The sequence below is a fragment of the Theropithecus gelada genome, chromosome 17, assembly GCF_003255815.1.
Source record: "Theropithecus gelada isolate Dixy chromosome 17, Tgel_1.0, whole genome shotgun sequence".
Lineage (NCBI taxonomy): Eukaryota > Metazoa > Chordata > Mammalia > Primates > Cercopithecidae > Theropithecus > Theropithecus gelada.
This window is the reverse complement of record NC_037685.1, coordinates 54,179,995-54,200,909: the sequence shown is the minus strand read 5'-3', so window position 1 is coordinate 54,200,909 and position 20,915 is coordinate 54,179,995. Positions and strand designations below refer to the sequence as shown.

At 40.2% G+C, this 20,915-nt stretch overlaps 1 protein-coding gene across 5 annotated transcripts in view; it reads left to right on the top strand.

Moving 5' to 3' along the window:
* ZDHHC20 (zinc finger DHHC-type containing 20) overlaps positions 1-20,915 on the top strand; it is an 88,205-nt gene that overhangs the window by 43,756 nt on the left and 23,534 nt on the right. For all 5 annotated transcript variants that reach the window (XR_003116518.1, XM_025364663.1, XM_025364662.1 and 2 more), the window contains 4 exons: positions 134-254; positions 14,121-14,190; positions 15,309-15,341; positions 16,501-16,621. Coding sequence is in view for 4 of the 5 variants with exons in the window: in XM_025364663.1 (XP_025220448.1) it covers positions 134-254; positions 14,121-14,190; positions 15,309-15,341; positions 16,501-16,621 (345 nt within the window). In the remaining variant the exon portion in view is untranslated. The remainder of the gene's footprint in view (positions 1-133; positions 255-14,120; positions 14,191-15,308; positions 15,342-16,500; positions 16,622-20,915) is intronic.

Below are 20,915 nucleotides of genomic sequence, written 5' to 3'. Positions count from 1 at the left end.
AGTTTGAAGACAAGTTTTGTCTTCATAAAATAGTTTTTGGTTTTCTTTTTCTGTTCCAGATAAAACTTTTTCTGAGCATGATAATTAACATCATGGGATTTAAAAAATTTAATAGTCCTCTTTTCTTTTATAGTTCTACTTGTCCAATTCTGAAAAGGAACGTTATGAAAAAGAATTCAGCCAAGAAAGACAACAAGAAATTTTGAGAAGAGCGGCAAGAGTTTTACCTATCTATACCACATCAGCTTCAAAAAGTAAGAAAAAGAATAAGTGTTCCTTTTCTAATGATTTTAAAAATATGCTTATTCCTGCCGGGATATATTTGCATGGTTTGACTATTAAATGGATACTGTGATTGCCATAAATAATATCTGTAGCTACAAGACTTTACTGTTTTCTCGTTGTGGTATTTCAGATGCAGAAATAGATAAATAGATAAAAACATCAATATAAATTGTTTAAGGGGCTCACTTTAATATGAATCTCTTCTGTACTTGTTTTTTCCCCCAACTCAACTTTCATGGCTAAAAATTTTAATTATTATTCTTTGTAAACTGTCATTTGGAAGTCTGAATTTGAGTATTATGTGTCATCACTGAGTAATTAAAAAAAAATCTAACAGTGTGCTGAGAATGGGGAAACAGTAAAAGACAAATAGGAAGAAAGTTATTCAGATGTACACGGCTAATACTCTGAGAGTCAGGCTGTGAACTCAGGTTTGTCTAGCTCCAGAGCCCTGGGTGTTTACTGTGTACTGATGCCTCCACTGAGATCCATGACCATAACAGCAGCTTCCTGTTCCTAGGTTGTAATCTTACGACAGGGAAGAGTCTGTGAGTGGCGGTCATTTAAATACAGGGAATTGTTTTATTTTGTTTATTTAAAAAAATTTTTTTGTTGTTTTTTAGGAAATTGTTTTATGTATTATATACCTCATTAATTGGTTTAAATACCAGGTAATGATTGCAGCTTAACAGTTATTCTGTTTACATGTACGAACTCATTTAGACCTCACAACAACCTTATGAAGTGTAGACTATAGTTTCCATTTTACGGATGAGGAAACTAAGACACAGTGAGGCTAAGTAACTTGTTCCAAGTCATACAGCTAGTATAAAAAACAACAGGATTTTAAGTCCAGGTGCTCTGCCTCTTCAGCCCACTAAGTTTCTACACTCCAATGGGAAATTACCTTTGTGTAGCTGTGTACAAACTGTGACTCAAGAAAATTTAAAGTGTCTACAAGATTTTAGGAGGGGATATTCGATTGACTGTCCTTTTTGCATAACTAATATAGTATAGAATGAAAACGTGGATTACAGATCAAACCCCAGCTTTTCCCTTACTAATACGGCGCAAGTCACTTAAACTTTCTAAGCACTAACTTTCTCGTTTTAAGGTGATGATAATAATATTTACATGACTGAGTTAGTGGAAGTATTAAAAGAGACAATAGATGTAAAGTACTTAGTATAGCTCTTTGCATAGAATAATAAATTTCCAGTAATTTTTTTTTCTTTTTTTTTTTTTGGAAATGGAGTCTCACTCTGTTGCCCAGGCTTGAGTGCAATGGTGCAATCTCAGCTCACTGCAACTTCCACCCCCGGGGTTCAAGCGATCTCCTGCCTCAGCCTCCTGAGTAGCTGGTATTATAGGCACATGCCACCACACTTGGCTAACTTTTGTATTTTTGTGTTTTTAGTAGAGATGGGTTGGCCAGGCTGGTCTCGAATTCCTAGCCTCAAGTGATCCACCCGCTTTGGCCTCCCAAAGTGCTGGGATTACAGGCGTGAGCCACCGTGCCTGGCCTATTGTTTTATTACATTTGCCTTTGATTATAGGTCTTTTAGGTGGTCTGTATCCGGAGCCTCACTTCCTTCTAGTGAATTCCAGGCAGCGGGCTTTCATTCTGCCTTCCAGGATCAGTGGCGTTTTGTCATTCTGTCTTCTTGGAACGCTTTCCTCTTTGTGTTTTTCTGTAGTTTTATACTTTTGTGTTTGTGTCCTTGTATGATTGTTCTTCTTCATCCCACGTTTGTTGTTTTCTCCTATATCTTAACCTCACAGTGGTGCCTTACCCCATTTTTTCTGTACTGTCCTTTCAGCTGTTACTTTTAGCCTTGGAATTCTAATACCCCAATATTGTGATCGTTTGCTTATTGTGCTGCATAATTTGTTTTCTTTAATAGTTTTCAGGAATTAGTTACCTTCTTAATAGAAATTACAGCAGATTCAAGGATATTAACATACTAGCACTCACCTACACTCCAAACGCTTTCTTGTGTGCCAGGCACAGGGGTAGATTTGCAGCTGCATACAGGGATTGCACGTCTACAGAGTGGTCTGCGATCTAGCTGCACCCTGGGATGCAGCGCCCTTCCTGTTATGTCAGAGGAGGGAGCTGCAGACCTCTGCCTCTGCCAGTCATCACCATCAAGCCTTCACCATTTCACCTTGGCATGTGCCCTTCAATTCAGCATTTCTTGCTCTCACTAGAGCTCCCCTTGTGTATTTGCAGCTTCCAAAGAATAGCTGTACTTGAATGGCCTCTTATCCAAAGCTTTAAGCTCCTACAATACTGGATTCATCATTTAAAACCTAAAATCTTGGGGGAGGAGCCAAAAGTCTGCCTCATTCACTTTTATATTCCCTGCATCTAGCAGTGTTTGTCACCTGGTAGAAATTCTAAGTATTTGTCAATGAAAAACACTACCCTTACCCAGACTCAGCTCTGTTTCTATCCTTGGCACCACCATTCTTCTAGCCACCCTAGAAACTCAGGTTTCCTTTGATTGCTACTTTTGAGTTCAGTCTGCTTAGTCATGAAGCCTCCTTTTCCTACAAGGTGTGTTTGGTTTAATCCCATCTCAGAGCCTAGGTAATTTCACAGCCTTTGCAATGTCACAATGTTGAGTGGAGAAGGGCAGGGGAAAGAGAAAAGAAGATACTCATTCCTGATGTTACCACTTGCTTAGCCATTCAACCTTCGACAGATGACTGTCTAACCTTTGGGTGTCTTTGATCTGTAAAATGGAGAGATTGAACTAGGAAATCTCTAAGGTCCTTTATAGCTCTACTTTTTCAACATTACATGGTTTTACCTCCCTAGTGTCGGTAACCCAGGCAAGGTGTTATAGAAGGCCCTCAATAAAACATAACATACTCGGTCAATCAGGGCAAGATGGCCAAATAGGAACAGCTCCAGTCTGCAGCTCCCAGTGAGACCAACGCAGAAGGCAGGTGATTTCTGCATTTCCAACTGAGGTACCTGGTTCATCTCACTGGGACTGGCTAGACAGTGGGTGAAGCCCACAGAGGGCGAGCAGAAGCAGGGTGGGGCGTCGCCTTACCCAGGAAGCACAAGGGTTCAGGGAACTCCCTCCCCTAGCTGAGGGAAGCCATGAGGGACTGTGCTGTGAGGGACGGTGCTATTCGGCCCAGATGCTATGCTTTTCCCACGGTCTTCGCAACCCACAGACCAGGAGATTCCCTCGGGTGCCTCCACCACCAGGGCTCTGCGTTTCAAGCACAAAACTGGGTGGCCATTTGGGCAGACACTGAGCTAGCTACAGGAGTTTTTTTCATACCCCAGTGGCACTTGGCATGGAGCAAGACAGAGCCGTTCATTCTCCTGGAAAGGGGGCTGAAGCCAGGGAGCCGAGTGGTCTTGCTCAGCAGATGCCACCTCCACAGACCCTAACAAGCTAGGATCCACTGGCTTGAAATTCTCGCTGCCAGCACAGCAGTCTGAAGTTGACCTGGGACGCTGGAGCTTGGTGTGGGGAGGGGCTTCTGCCATTACTGAGGCTTGAGTAGGTGGATTTCCCCCTCACAGTGTAAACAAAGCTGCCAGGAAGTTCCAGCTGGAACTCTGCAAAGGCGCTGTAGCCAGACTGCCTCTCTTGATTTCTCCTCTCTGGGCAGGGCATCTCCGAAAGAAAGGCAGCAGCCCCACTCGGGGGCTTGTAGATCAAACTCCCATCTCCCTGGGATAGAGCACCTGGGGGGAGAGGAGGGTGTGGGCGCAGTTTCAGCAGACTTACACCTTCCTGTCTGCCGGCTCTGAAGAGAGCAGCGGGTCTCCCAGCACAGCGCTCGAGCTCTGCTAAGGGACAAACTGCCTCAAGTGGGTCGCTGACCCCCATGCCTCCTGACTGGGAGACACCTCATACAGGAGAGCTGCAGCTGACGTCCGGCGGGTGCCCCCTGGGAGGAAGCTTCCAGAGGAAGGAGCAGGCAGCAGTCTTTGCTGCTCTGCAGCCTCCACTGGTAATACCCAGGCAAACAGAGTCTGGAGTAGACTTCCAGCAAACTCCAGGAGACCTACAGAAGAGGGGCCTGACTGTTAGAAGGAACACTAACAAACAGAAAGCAGTAGCATCAACATCAACAAAAAGGATGACCACAAAAAAACCCCATCCGAAAGTCACCAACATGAAAGACCAAAGGTAGATAAATCCCCAAAGATGAGGAAAAACCAGCGCAAAAAGGCTGAAAATTCCAAAACCAGAATAGAATGCCTCTCCTCCTCCAAAGGGTCACAACTCCTCGCCAGAAAGGGAACAAAACTGGACCGAGAATGAGTTTGACAAATTGACAGTAGTAGGCTTCAGAAGGTGGATAATAAATTCCGCTGAGCTAAAGGAGCATGTTCTAACCAAATGCAAGGAAGCTAAGAACCTTGATATAAGCATACAGGAACTGCTAACTAGAATAACCAGTTTAGAGAAGAACATTTGATCTGATGGAGCTGAAAAACACAGCATGAGAACTTTGTGAAGCATACACAAGTATCAATAGCTGGATCGATCAAGCAGAAGAAAGGATATCAGTGATTGAAGATCAACTTAATGAAATAAAGCATGAAGACAAGATTAGATAAAAAAGAATGAAAAGGAATGAACAAAGCCTCCAAGAAATATGGGACTATGTGAAAAGTCCAAACCTATATTTGATTGGTGTACCTGAAAGTGACAGGGAGAATGGAACTAAGTTGGGAAACACACTTCAGGATATTATCCAGGAGAACTTCCCCAACCTAGCAAAACAGGCCAACATTCAAATTCAGGAAATACAGAGAACACTGCAAAGATACTCCTCAAGAAGAGCAACTCCAAGATACATAATCATCAGATTCCCCAAGGTTGAAATGAAGGAAAAAATGGTAAGGGCAGCCAGAGAGAAAGGTTGGGTTACCCACAAAGGGGGAAGCCCATCAGATTAACAACAGATCTCTCCGCAGAAACCCTGCCAGCCAGAAGAGAGTGGGGGCCAATATTCAACATTCTTAAAGCAAGGAATTTTCAACCCAGAATTTCATATCCAGCCAAACTAAGCTTCATAAGTGAAGGAGAAATAAAACCCTTTACAGACAAGCAAATGCTGAGGGATTTTGTCACCACCAGACCTGCCTTACAAGAGCTCCTGAAGGAAGCACTACATATGGAAAGGAAAAACTGGTATCCGCCACTGCAAAAATGTACCAAAATGTAAAGACCATCGACACTACAAAGAAACTGCAACAGCTAATGGGCAAAATAACCAGCTAGCATTATAATGACAGGATCAGATTCACACATAATAATAATAACCTTAAATGTAAATGGGCTAAATGCCTCAATTAGAAGACGAAGACTGGCAAATTGGACAAGGAGTCAAAACCCATCAGTGTGCTGTATTCAGGAGACCCATCTCACGTGCAAAGACACACACAGGCTCAAAATAAAGGGATGAAGGAAGATTTACCAAGCAAATGGAAACTAAAAAAGCATGAGTTGCAATCCTAGTCTCTGATAAAACACTTTAAACCAACAAAGATCAAAAAAGACAAAGAAGGGCATTACATAACGGTAAAGCGATCAATGCAACAAGAAGAGCTAACTATTTTAACTATATATATACACCCAGTATTCATAAAGCAAGTTCTTCTACAAAGAGACTGAGACTCCTGCACAATAATAATGGGAGACTTTAACACCCCACTGTCAATATTAGATCAATGAGACAGAAAAATAACAAGGATGTTCAGGACTTGAACACAGCTCTGGACCAAGGAGACCTAATAGACATCTACAGAACTCTCCACCCCAAATCAACAGAATCTGCATTCCTTTCAGCACCACATTGCACTTATTCTAAAATTGACCACATAATTGGAAGTAAAACACTCCTCAGCAAATGCAAAAGAACATAAATCGTAACAAACAGTCTCTCAGACCACAGTGCAATCAAATTGGAACTAGGATTAAGAAACTCAAAACCACACAACTGCATGGAAACTGAACAACCTGCTCCTGAATGACTACAGGTTAAATAACAAAAGGCATAAATAAATAAGTTATTTGAAACCAATGAGAACGAAGACACAATGTACCAGAATCTCTGGGACACAGCTCAAGCAGTGTTTAGAGGGAAATTGATATTACTAAATACCCACAGGAGAAAGTGGGAAAGATCTAAAATTGACACCCTAATACCACAATTAAAAGAACTAGAGAAGGAAGAGCAAACAAATTCAAAAGCCAGCAAAAGACAAGAAATAACTAAGAGCAGAACTGAAGGAGATAGAGAAACAAAAAAATCCTTCAAAAAATCTGTGAATCCAGGTGCTGGTTTTTTTTTTTTTTTTTTTTTTTTTTTAAAGATTAACAAAATAGACCACTAGCCAGACTAATAAAGAATAAAAAAGAAGAATCAAATGACACAATAAAAAAATGATAAAGGGGATTCACCACTGATCCCACAGAAATACAAACTACCATCAGAGAATACCATTAGATCAATGAGGTCAATAAACACCTCTCCACAGATAAACTAGAAAATCTAGAAGAAATGGATAAATTCCTGGACACATACACCCTCCCAAAACTAAACCAGGAAGAAGTCGAATCCCTGAATTGACCAATAACAAGTTCTGAAATTGAGGCAGTAATTAATAGCCTATCAACCAAAAAAAGCCCAGGACCAGATGGATTCACAGCCAAATTCTACCAGAGGTACAAAGAGGAGCTAGTACCGTTCCTTCTGAAACTATTCCAAACAACAGAAAAAGGGGGACTCCTCCCTAACTCATTTTATGAGGCCAACATCATCATGATACCAAAACCTGGCAGAGATGTGGCAAAAAAAGAAAATTTCAGGCCAGTATCCCTGATGAACATCAATGTGAAAATCCTCAATAAAATACTGGTAAACTGAATCCAGCAGCACATTGAAAAGCTTATCCACTGTGATCAAGTGGGCTTCATCCCTGGGATGCAAGGCTGGTTCAACATACACAAATCAATAAATGTAATCCATCACATAGAACCGATGACAAAAACCACATAATTATCTCAATAGATGCAGAAAAGGCCTTCAATAAAATTCAACACCCCTTCATGCTAAAAACACTCAATAAACTAGGTATTGATGGAACGCATCTCAAAATAATAAGAGCTATTTATGACAAACCCACAGCCAGTATCATACTGAATGGGCAGAAACTGGAAGCATTCCCTTTGAAAACCAGCACAAGACAAGGATGCCCTCTCTCACCACTCCTGTTCAACATAGTATTGGAAGTTCTGGCCAGGGCAGTAAGGCAAGAGAAAGAAATAAAGGGTATTCAAATAGGAAGAGAGGAAGTCAAATTATCTGTGCAGATGACATGATTGTATATTTAGAAAATCCCATCATCCCAGCCCCAAAACTCCTTAAGCTGATAAGCAACTTCAGCAAAGTCTCAGGATACAAAACCGATGTGCAAAAATCACAAGCATTCCTGTACAGCAATAATAAACAGCCAAATCATGAGTGAACTCCCATTCACAATTGCTACAAAGATAATAAAATACCTAGGAATACAGCTTACAAAGGATGTGAAGGAGCTCTTCAAAGAGAACTACAAACCACTGCCCAAGGAAATAAAAGAGGACACAAACAAATGGAGGAACATCCATGCTCATGGTTAGGAAGAGTCAATATCGTGAAAATGGCCATACTGCCAAAGTAACTTATACATTCAGTGCTGTTCCCATCAAGCTACCATTGACTTTCTTCACAGAGTTAGAAAAAAATACTTTAAATTTCATATGGAACCAAAAAAAGAGCCTCTATAGCCAAGACAATCCTAAGCAAAAAGAACAAAGATGGAGGCATCACGTTACCTGACTTCAAACTATACTGCAAGGCTACAGTAACGAAAACAGCGTGGTACTTGTGCCAAAACAGAGATATAGACCAATGGAACAGAACAGAGGCCTCAGAAATAACACCACACATCTACAACCATTTGATCTTCGACAAACCTGACAAAAACAAACAATGGGGAAAGGATTCCCTATTTAATAAATTGTGTTGGGAAAACTGACTAGCCACATGCAGAAAACTGAAACTGGATCCCTTCCTTACACCTTATACAAAAATTGACTCAAGATGGATTAACGATTTAAATGTAAGACCTAAAACCATACAAACCCTAGAAGAAAATCCAGGCAACACTATTCAGGATATATGCATGGGCAAAGACTTAATGACTAAAACACCAAAAGCAATTGCAACAAAAGCCAAAATTGACAATTGGCATCTAATTAAACTAAAGAGCTTCTGCACAGCAAAAGAAGCTATCGTTAGAGTGAACAGGCAACCTACAGAATGGGAGAAAATTTTTGCAATCTATCCCTCTGACAAAGGGCTACTCTCCATAATCTATAAGGAACTTACATTTCCAAGAAAAAAATAACCTCATCAAAATGTGGGTGAAGGATATGAACAGACACTTTTCAAAAGAAGACATTTATGTGACTAACAAACATTTTAAAAAGCTCATCATCACTGGTCATTAGAGAGATGCAAATCAAAACCACAATGAGATACCATCTCACGCCAATTAGAATGGTGATTATTAAAAAGTCAGGAAACAAACCAGGTGTGGTGGCTCACACCTATAATCCCAGCACTTTGGGAAGCCGAGGCAGGTGGATCATGAGGTCAGGAGTTCGAGAGCAGCCTGACCAGCATGGTGAAACCCCATCTCTACTTTAAAAAAAAAAAAAAAAAATTAGCTGGACCTGGTGGTGGGCGCCTGTAATCCCAGCTACTCAAGAGGCTGAGGCAGGAGAATTGCTTGAACCTGGGAGACGGAGGTTGCAGTGAACCAAGATCGTGCCACTGCACTACAGCCTGGGCGACAGAGAAATAGGAACACTTTACACTGTTGGTGGGAGTGTAAATTAGCTCAACGATTGTGAAGACAGTGCAGCAATTCCTCAGGGATCTAGAACCAGAAATACCATTTGACCCAGCAATCCCATTACTGGGTATATATCCAAAGGCTTATAAATCATTCTATAAAGACACATGGACTTGTATGTTTATTGCAGCTCTGTTCACAATAGCAAAGACTTGGAACCAACCCAAATGCCCATCAATGATAGGCTGGATAAAGAAAATGTGGCACATATACACCGTGGAATACTATGCAGCCATAAAAAAGAATGAGTTCATGTCCTTTGCAGGGACGTGGATGAAGCTGGAACCCATCATTTTCGGCAAACTAACACAGGAGCAGAAAACCGAACACCGCATGTTCTCATTTATAAGTGGGAGTTGAACAATGAGATCATATGGGCACAGGGAGGGGAACATCACACAGTGGGGTCTGTCGCAGGGTGGAGGGGAAGAGGAGGGAGAGCATTGGGAGAAATACCTAATGTAGATGATGGGTTGATAGGTGCAGCAAACCACCATGGCACATGTATACCTGTGTAACAAACTGCATGTTCTACACATCTATTTCAGAACATAAAGTATAATAATAATAAAAAAAAATAGAAAAGCACAAATAACAGAAACCCAGTTGAAATGCTTAACTAGAGTCAATTAGATGTGCAGGAGTAGTATAAGAAGAATCAAGTCCGGGAGTGATCGGGAAATGAGTATTAAACAGTATTTGAAAAAGAGAACATGTCCCAGGGCCCAAAAGTCGGAAGGGCCCCACCAGCCAGGCAGGTTGCTTAGATGCTGTAAGTCGGTGTAGCCGAGGGAAGCCAGGAGGATTTGATACATGGCAGCAGGGATTTGTAGCTGCCAGGGGGAAATAACTGGTCAAGCGTTGGGCTTTCAGTTAAGATCTAATTTAATTTCCTTTCCCTCATTCTGCAGTAATCAGAATACACAGTCTTCACCACTCGGTCCTCAGTGGTTTTGTTCCATTTTAGGTGGGATGTTTTCACTGCCTCACAGAGTCCATTTCACATGTTTTGGCTGAAAGGGCTTTTTGCATTTGCATGCTCTGCATTCAGATCCTGCTGGTGCACCCAAGCATTATGGACACAGGAACTTACCTTAGCTCTTCCGATAGAGTGATGAGGGATTCTGCTTTTAAAATTTGTAGCATTTATCTTTTTATACAAGGTTTTCATTTACAGTTGAATAGGTCTCCATGTTTTTCCATCATTATACAAATACTAAAATGGACTAAATAATTTTAAGCGATAGTGGAGGAGAGGGGGTACAGATTTCCTTCTTAGAGAATGTCAAAGAATATGCTCCCAGTAGTGGAAAAGGAAGATTTTCAGTCTAGTGGCTAAGTACCTCCTACACAATTCTCATCAATCAGAAAACAAGTGCACTAAAGGCACCCTGAGGACTCATATTGTAATTTCAACACACCCAAAATCGAGGGCCCAGATGCCAGCAGCAGCAGCAAACAGGTTTTTCCTCCCTGTTGGTCCTGACAGGTGAGCGAGACGGAACTTGGCTTTTTCTTACGTGATGCGGTATCTTGTGACTTGTGTCTTTTTCCCTAATGTGCTAGAGGGAAAAAAAAATAGCTGAGCTTTCTAAAACGGTAGCTCTCTATTTTTAAATGAATTTGAAAAGTCGATTAAATTATGTATTTTATTGCCTCTGTATAATATTAAATGAATATTTTATTTTAAAGGCTTAAATGAAAATTATTTTTGTTAAAAAACATTTAGTAAGTAGATGTTTGTGTAAATTCCCTTTGTTCTAAGGAAATTCTTATTTACATTATACAAGTAATACATGCCCATTATTTAAAAAAAAATTTTAGGGGCACCAAAAAAAGACTGAGTCTACACACGTCATCCGTGACACCACTCAGCAGATGCTATCACCTTTTCTTGTGTATCCTAGCAGAAATGTTTTATATGTAACAGAGTATTGTAGAACTATATGCAGTTGACAATCAAATAGCTAAATATTAACTAATACAAATTTGGTTACCTGGATACAGCTTTCTATGAGCTATAGCTTCTAACATTGCTTCAAAATCTACTCTGTCTCCCTGTTATATGTATTAATTGACGTCTGAAAATGTATGCATTTTATTGGGATAGGGTATATAGTTATAACATGAAAATATATATTCTTTTCCCTTTGGAGATGGGAGCTCTCTGTATATACTAACTTGTATGAATTGCTTCTTTTTTTTTTTTTCTGAGATGGAGTCTTGCCGTGTTGCCCAGGCTGGAGTGCCCTGGCACAATTTCAGCTCACTGCAAGCTCCGCCTCCCGGGTTCACGCCATTCTCCTGCCTCAGCCTTCCGAGGTAGCTGGGACTACAGGCGCCCGCCACCACGCCTGGCTAATTTTTTGTATTTTTTTTAGTAGAGATGGGGTTTCACCGTGTTAGCCAGGATGGTCTCGATCGCCTGACCTCATGATCCGTCCGCCTCAGCCTCCCAGAGTGCTCAGATTATAGGCGTGAGCCACCGCACCCAGCCCTGAATTGCTTTTTTCCATGTAACATCCTTGTATTTTTCCATATTAGGGCTGTCAAAAAACAAAATTTCAATAAATTGAGTTTGAAAGATCTAATTGCCTTTTATTAATGATTTATGAACTATGCAGTCTACAAAATAGAAAAGAGCTCCAATGAGCTGGACAGGGGAAGTCGGCTTTAGAAAAAGGCTGAAGAAAGTGGAAACAAAGAACAGAAAGCAGATTGGTTATTTTCAACTTGCTTTCCTCGTAGGGGCATAAGCAAAATTTTGTTTTAATGGGATTTGACTGTCATCTCTCTCCAGATTTCTCAGAAGCTCAGCTCTTACAAGTAAACAACTTAGGTTTCAGGTTGGTGAAGTGGAGCCTTAGCATGAATGATTCCATTTTGGGCCTGCTGTCTTGTCTTGTCTTGTCTTGTCTTCTTTTCTTTTCTTATTTATTTAGAGACAGGGTCTCACTGTTGCCCAGGCTGTAGTGCAGTGGCGCCATCTTGGCTCATTGCAGCCTCCGCCTCCTGGATTCAAGTGATTCTCCTGCCTCTGCCAGCCGAGTAGCTGAGATTACAGGCATGCACCACCACACCTGGCTAATTTTTGTATTTTTAGTAGAGACAGCGTTTCACCATGTTGGCCAGGCTGGTCTCAAACTTCTAAGCTCAAGTGATCTGCCTGCCTCAGCCTCCCAAAGTGCTGGGATTACAGACATGAGCCACCATGCTTGGCCTGCTGTCTTTTCTTTAACAAGATATAAATGTTTTGTTTTGTTTGAGATGGAGTCTCGCTCTGTCACCCAGGCTGGAGTGCAGTAGCACGATCTTGGCTCACTGCAACCGCTGCCTCCCGGGTTCAAGTGATTCTTCTGCCTCAGCCTCCGGAGTAGCTGGGACTAAAGGCATGCGCCACCACACCTGGCTAATTTTTGTATTTTTAGTAGAGATAGGCTTTCACCATACTGGCCAGGCTGGTCTCGATCTCCTGATCTTGTGATCCACCCTCCTTGGCCCCACAAAGTGCTGGGATTACAGGTGTGAGTCACCGCGCCCGGTCATAAATGTATTTTGTATGGAAAATTTTTGTTAAAGTCTGCATAGTATTTCACTGGATATACCATAAGATGGCTAACTATTTTTATAATTCAAATTATTCCTAGTGTTTTAGTAAAAACAATGCTGTAATGAACATCACTCTTCTTCACTAATCCTTGAACACGCCAAGCATACTCACACCTCAGAGTCCATTCTCTGATTAGAATCCTCATTCTCCCGCCAGGCACGGTGCCTCAAGCCTGTAATCCCAGCACTTTGGGAGGCCGAGGTGGGTGAATCACCTGAGGTCAGGAGTTTGAGACCAGCCTGACCAATATGGTGAAACCCCGTCTCTACTAAAAATACAAAAATTACCTGGGCATGGTGGTGCACACCTGTTGTCCCAGCTACTCAGGAGGCTGAGGCAGGAGAATTGCTTGAACCCAGGAGGCGGATGTTGCGGTGAGCCGAGATCGTGCAACTGCACTCCAGCCTGGGTGGCAGAGCAACACTCCGTCCGCCCCCCCTACCCAAAAAAAAAAAAAAAAAAAAAAAGGCAACCTCTTTCTCCCTGATAGACTTGTCTCACTAACTTGCTGCTTTCAATTTCATTTTTCTCATATGTTTCTAAAATTACAACTCCCCAATGTTTCCTTCCTTGCTATCTATACTATCACTGTCTAATACATTGTTTATTTTGTTAACTTGTTTATTATTACTCCCCATTGCTTCCTGTACAATGAAAGGTCCATGAAGGCATGAACAATATCTGGCATCTAGCAGGTGTTCCATACGTTTTAAATGAACATGTGTATTGAGCAACAATCGTATATATTAGGATCCAGTGGAAAACATTTCAGAGTTTTTATTCAAAAATACATTCCCAGTTTTATTGTTTATCTGGGGTATGGATGGCAGATAAAAGGTGTTTTTTCTTTTTTTTCTTAATAAAGCTGTTTCAGAATTTCAAAAACAATCCCATAGGATGCCTTAAAAGTCTAAATTTTGATATTGCTATAGGCATTGTGGTATAATGGAAAAAAACACTAGACTTGGGACTTACTAAAGTCTTGAGTTCTGGTCTAGTTCTGCTACTCACCCTGGTGTTTGACCTTGTATGAGTCATTTATTTGCTTTGTATCTATTTTTCACCTAAAAATTGCTGAGCAAACTACATTCTGATGGTCTCTTTTATCTCTTGACATTTTGATTTGAGAAGCTAAGTATAATACATTTTGGTATTGTTTTAAAATTATTAGTTATCAATTACCCAGAGTTGTTTATTTTTTTAAAAAAGCAAGTTTTAATGTCACATTAGTTAAGTTGGTACATCCTTCAACATCTTCCTTTTACTTCTTTCATGTAGCTATCAGATATTGTGAAAAATGTCAGCTGATTAAACCTGATCGGGCACATCACTGCTCAGCATGTGACTCGTAAGTGTTACTCACACATACGCTTACTATCTAGCACTGGAAATCAGTGATGGGAGAGTGCAAGGGGAAGGAACATTTTATATGCTTTACACTTGACAACAACACTTCATCCTCTCCCATTATTTGCTGTGCATACAGGTGAGACAAAAAATTGCTAAAAGCTGGAATATACTCACAAGTTATCTTTGATAACAGTTCCTATACCAGTGAATAGAATTTTCTCGAACTTTATGCTATCTGTGCTTGTGCTTAATATAAGTCCTTGTGCACATGCAAGGAGATAATATGTTGAGGGAAAGATCACTAGTTTGGGAATCTCATCTAATCCGTGACTTTTAGTAACATAGTTACTTAACTTTCTAAGTATTAGATTACTCATTTTGTTATATTATTTAAGATGATCTGTGGTCTAACTTCATATAAATATAGGACACATATTCTAGTAGGGAGGCAAATGTGGGGTTTGGTTTTTTTTTTCCTTATTACAAAAAAACAGTAGTGCTTATGCATGGGGTAACATTTTATAGACTATGTGGAAAAATAACCATCTCCGAGCCCATCAATGTTAATATTTTGGCTTATTTCCTTCTAAACTTTTGTTTTTATGACCTGCATGTGTTTAAAATAACATATGGGCCATCTGTATTGCATTTTATCTCCTTCAGCTAATTTGTTAGCTGGATCTATCTTACGTACCAAGTACTGTGCACAAGATCTGAATTTTGTTTTTTTCAGAATAGGGTCTCACTATGTCAGCCAGGCTGGTCTTAAACTCCTGACCTCAAATGATCCTACCATCTCCACCTTCCAAAGTGCTGGAATTAATTACACACATGAGCCACCGTGCCCAGCCCAGATCTAAGTATTACAGTATCATTTGATGTGGTCTAAGGCAGCTGAATATGTTCAGCTGAATTCCCAGTATAAAAACCATGACTTTTTACCTATGAACATTTTTGTGGAAGCATCAGAAATTATCTCTAACCTGGTTTCTGGGTTGATTCTCTTAAGATGTAGTTGTAAAGAGAAAATTTTAAGTCAAGTAAAAGAAAGTTATGAGAAGTTAGAATTAGAAGAATTTTTCTGCATGGATTTTCTTATGCTTGTTTGTCTCCTAGATGTATTCTTAAGATGGATCATCACTGTCCTTGGTATGTATAAAAAAACAGAAGAAATTGCATTGGTGGTGGGAAAGAGAGAATTTAGAGTAACTTCAGTGTTCCTAAATTTTGAAGGCCAGCTTACTCATAGATATTAAGATTGATCTCTTTACATATATGCATATATTTGTATGTACACAATTATATTAAATGGTTTCTATTAAAAATATCTGCTGACATTAACCCAAATAACAATGTATTAAGAATTAACATTAAAATTCCACATTCTTATAGAATTTATTAAATACATACCTTCACAATTAAGACACCACTCTCAACTTCCCAGATGACCCATTTCTAGGTAATAATGATTAAGTTTTCTGATTTGTCTTTTTTTGTGTTTCTTTGTTTTATTTTATTTTATTTTTGAAACAGGGTCTCTGGTTGCCCAGGCTGGAGTACAGTGGCATGATCTTGGCTCACTGCAGCCTCGACCTTCTGGGCTCAGGTGATTCTTCCACCTCAGTCTCTCAAGCAGCTGGGACTGCAAGCATGCACCACCACGCCTGGCTAATGTATTGTATTTTTAATAGAGGTGGGGTTTCGCCATGTTGCCCAGGCTGGTCTTAAACTCCTGGACTCAAGTAATCCCCCTGCCTTGGCCTCCCAAAATGCTAGGATTACAGGCATGAGCCACTGCACTCGGCCCAATTTATTTTTTTAAAATCATTACTTTTTAATTGTTTTAAAAAACATCTAAGAGGTCAGGAGTTCAAGACCAGTCTGGGCAACATGGTGAAACCCCATCTCTATTAAAAATACAAAAATTAGCTGGGTGTTGTGGTGGGCACCTGTAAGTGCCAGCTACTTGGGAGGCTGAGGCAGGAGAATCGCTTGAACCTGGGAGGCAGAGGTTGCAGTGAGCCGAGATCACGCCACTGCACTCCAACCTGGGCAACAGAGCGAGACTCCCATAAGGTGTACCATCTTAACCATTTCTTAGGGTACAGTTCAGTAGTGTTAAGTATGTTTAAATTATTGTGCAATTAATCTCCAGAACTTTTTCATCCTGCAAAACTGAAATTTTGTTCTCATTAAAGAACTCCCCTTCCCCACACCACACCAGCCCCTGGCAACCTCCGTCCTACTTTCTATTTCTTTGAATTTGATTTGTCTTACTTTTATAATGTGGCTTTCTTTATTTTTCCAGGGTGAATAACTGTGTGGGATTTTCTAATTACAAATTCTTCCTGCTGTTTTTATTGTATTCCCTATTATATTGCCTTTTCGTGGCTGCAACAGTTTTAGAGTACTTCATAAAATTTTGGACGGTAAGTCTTTTTTTCTATCTTGAAACATGTATTTGAGACTTTAAGATACTATCTTTCTAATAAATTACTTCATTTTTTGTGACAAGTAGATATACTTTAATTTTACAAGTTAGAGTTTTATAAATGACTCAGAGGACAGATAGAGCTACAATTTACTTTCATATACACATGTTTATTTGTAAATAAATGTATATTAAGCAGGATATAGTGAGCGTTTTTTAGTGATCCAAATTATTTTCACCCACATTCTAACAAAAACATATTCATTTTAGGGAGGTAAATTGCTTTTCTTTGAGTCGGTGAGACTTATTGCAATTTTTATAGTAATAAAATCTATAAAGACATTAAGCAGTTTAGTGGTTGCCTCAGCCCCAGGCAGCCACTAAACTGCTTCCTGTCTTTACAGATTTTACAGCATTTCTTAAAATGGCAAATGAATGAAAACAATTAAATGTCTTTTCAGCTGAGGTTTCCTTAAACTATGATACATCTATACAAAGGAATGCAATGCAGCTTAAGAAAGAATAAGGAAGCTCTTTATAACAAATGATGTGAAGTGATCTTTGAGATCTATTATTAACGTGAAAAAAACAAGGCATGGAAGAATGCATATACTATGCTGCCATTTCTACCGCAAAATAACGTGTATATATTTATATATGTCTTATGTGGAAGAATGCAGTAAAAATTTCTTAACAGTGGTTGCCTCTGGGGAGGGCACTTAGAAGGGAGACATGCTTTTTACAGTTATCCTTTGGATTTTGTGTAACGTGGACAAATAGTAATGTATTCAAAACAGATAAATATAGCTTTAAAATTTTTTTAGTATATCTTTTTTGGGGAAAAACTACCAAAAACATTGAAAGTAACTGCCTCTTGGAAGTGGGAGAACTGCTGTTTTTCATTAATAGCTTTTTAGCATTATTTTAATTTTCTCTGTGCATGTACCATTTTTAAAAAATTTAGAAATTATTTTGTTGTTTTATTTTTTATTTTTATTTTATTTTATTTTATTTTTATTTGAGATGGAGTCTTGCTCGGTCACCCAGGCTGGAGTGCAGTGGCGTGATCTCATCTTACTATAACCTTTGCCTTCCGGGTTCAAGCGATTCTCCTGCCTCAGCCTCCCCAGTAGCTGGGATTACAGGTGCCCCGCCACAATGCCCGGCTAATTTTTGTATTTTAAGTAGAGATAGGATTTCACCATTTTGGCCAGGCTGGTCTCGAGCTCCTGACTTCAAGTGATTTGCCCGCCTCAGCCACCCAAAGTGCTGGGATTTCAAGTGTGAGCCACTGTGCCTGGCCGAAATAATTTCAAAATAAATGAAAATTTTCTCCTTCATTTGAACTCTTCTCTTTAAGTTTCAAGATAATATTCATTCCTTTTTCTTTCCCCTTCAGCCCTTTAAATGTAGGTTCAGTCCTGGGCTGTCTCCCTCTCGGTTCTTTCTACTGGTTTTCTGCGTTATTGCATGTACCCCGTGGCATTCACAGTTCTGTTCCTAGCCCTAGCGCTTACATGGGCTGAGCCTAGTCCCGTTTCCAGTTGCTATTTATTGAACCAGCAGACATGAGGAAGACACCATAAAAATCAGCACTTCTCAAACCACCCTCATTTTCTTTTCACTGTTCTTTCTATGTTTATCTGATTGGGAACAAAATCTTTACAAATCTATCAGTTTCCAAGCTAGAAAAATTAATAGCGTCTTGTAATTATTGTTATTCCCTGTGAAACTGAGGTATAGAATCAGGGTGGTATACTAGGGAAAAAAAATGAGCTTTCTTTACATGTAAATGCCATGTATATATTTATTTGCCAGAATCTAAGCTCCATGGGAGCACAAATATTTATTTCTTTTGTTTATTTATGTTTCTTCATCACCCAGTAGTTGTTCAGTAAATATTTGCTGAGTGAATAGCCAGAATCAAGATACTTAAACTTTAGACTCTTTGTTCTTTCATTTTTAAAATGGAGGTAATAACTTACAGGATTTATATAAAGATTTAAATAAAGAGTGTAAATACATGGAAAGCAGTCAGTAGATGTTTATTTTGTTCTTTCCAACTCTGTGCCTCAAATCATTCCTATTCCTAATGTCACAGGCATGGTTTAGACCTTCCATCTCCTAGTTTCCTGTCTTTATTCTCTCCTTTCTTAAGTACAATCCCTGCCAATTTATGAGCAGAGAAAATTTTTTTTTTTTTTTGCCTTTTCTTAAGAGGATACGCTTGCTAGTCACTGACATGTCTTTTTTGTGAAATTTCTATTGTGTTCTCTGCCCATTTCTAGTACATTTTTATATTTACACATGAAGGAGTTTGTCTTATGTTAAAGATACTCATCTTTTTTGTTGTCGTTTTGTTTTTTGATATAGGGTCCCACTCTGTCTCCCAGGCTGGAGTGCAGTGGTGCAGTCATGGCTCACTGCAGTTTCAGTCTCCCAGGCTCAAGCAATCCTCCTGCCTCAAGCCCCCAAGTAGCTGGGACCATGGGCGGGCACCACCATGCCTGGCTAATTTTTGTATTTTTTGTAGAGACGGGGTTTCACCATGTGGCCCAGGCTGGTCTATAAGTTCTGATCTCAAACAGTCCTCCCACCTCAACCTCCCAAAGTGCTGGGATTACAGGTGTGACCCACTGAGCCTAGCCACTAATCTTTATTCTTGACCTTGAGTTAGATGAGGATTTCTTTTTTTTTTTTTTTTTTTTTTGAGATGGAGTTTTGCTCTTGTCACCCAGGCTAGAGTGTGATGGCACAGTCTCGGCTCGCTGCAACCTCTGCTTCCTGGGTTCAAGTGATTCTCTAGCAGAGACAGTTTTACCATGTTGGCCAGGCTAGTCTTGAACTCCTGACCTCAGGTGATCTGTCCGCCTCGGTCTCCCAAAATGCTGGGATTACAGGCACGAGCCACCGCGCCCAGCCCAAATGAGAATTTCTTACGTTGAACATAGCAATCACCATAAAAGAAAAGATCAATAAATTGGGCTTCATTAAAATAAAGAACTTTTTATAAAAAGGTGACTTTTGGAGTGAAAAAGCAAGCTACTGACTGGGAGAAGATATTTACAATGCATATAATCTCACAAAGGACTCCTATCCAGAATATGTGAGACACTCCTAAAAGATAATTCTTTTTCTGTCATGGGCTGCAAATGCTTTTTCTGCATTTTCTGGGTTTTGTTTTTGTTTTTGTTTTTTTTCAGACAGAGTCTCACTCTGTCACCCAGGCTGGAGTTCAGTGGCACAATCTCAGCTCACTGCAACCTTCACCTCCCTGATTCAAGCGATTTTGCTGCCTTCACCTCCTGAGTAGCCGGGACCACTATGCCCGGCTAATTTTTGTATTTTTAGTAGAGACAGGGTTTCGCCATGTTGGCCAGGTTGGTCTTGAACTCCTGACCTCAGGTGATCCACCCACCTTGGCCTCCTAAGGTACTGGGATAATAGGTGTGAGCCACCACGCCTGGCCCACGTTTTCTGTTTATGTCTTACATTCCTGCTTTCTTTTGTTTTTGTCACATCAAAGTTTTACATTTTTAAAGCAGTTCTTTTTATATATGATACCTGTCTGTTGTCTATTCCATATAAATTTATACAGATATTGTCCTATTTTTTCCTCTGGCACTTTTGTTGTTTTTGTTTTTACCTTTAAATCTCTGATTTTGGAGGAGGGATTATTGTGGTTAAAAAGTACTTTTACATCTACTCTTTCTAAAAAGCTTGTGAAGGTGTTTTACAATGTAGGTTTTGTTATTATTCAGGTATGGTGAGGCCAATAGATCAGGAGGCAATTACCACTGAAAAGAGAGTTTGTTACAGTGCCAAGAGAAAGGGGCCCCAGGATAGGAAGCACCATGTGGGATCCAGAGCCTTTGTTGTGGTTCCTGTGGGGAAGGCAGGGTAAGCAGATTTTGGATTGGCTGGCTCCAGGAATTGCAGAGGACTCAGGTGTCGGGGCTACTCGAGTTGTCTTATACCTGGTCCTGGGACAATGAAGGCAGAGGACTGCTGCCTTCTGGAGTATAAAAGGCAGAAGAGGTGGTTCTCAGTGTGGGATCTGGAATGTTTAGTTTGTGTATGAAAGATGTGCTCCTGGGTGAGTGGTTTGCTGTCTCTTAAGAGCTGGCTAGCCTAGGGAGGGGCAGTTTCTCCCCAGTTAGTGAGGCCCCAGATGCCAGAGCATCAGGAATATAGAAAATAAGAAAATAGGGTTGGGTGTGGTGGCTTATGCCTGTAATCCCAGCACTTTGGGAGGCTAAAGTGGGCGGATCTCAAGGTCAGGAGATTGAGAC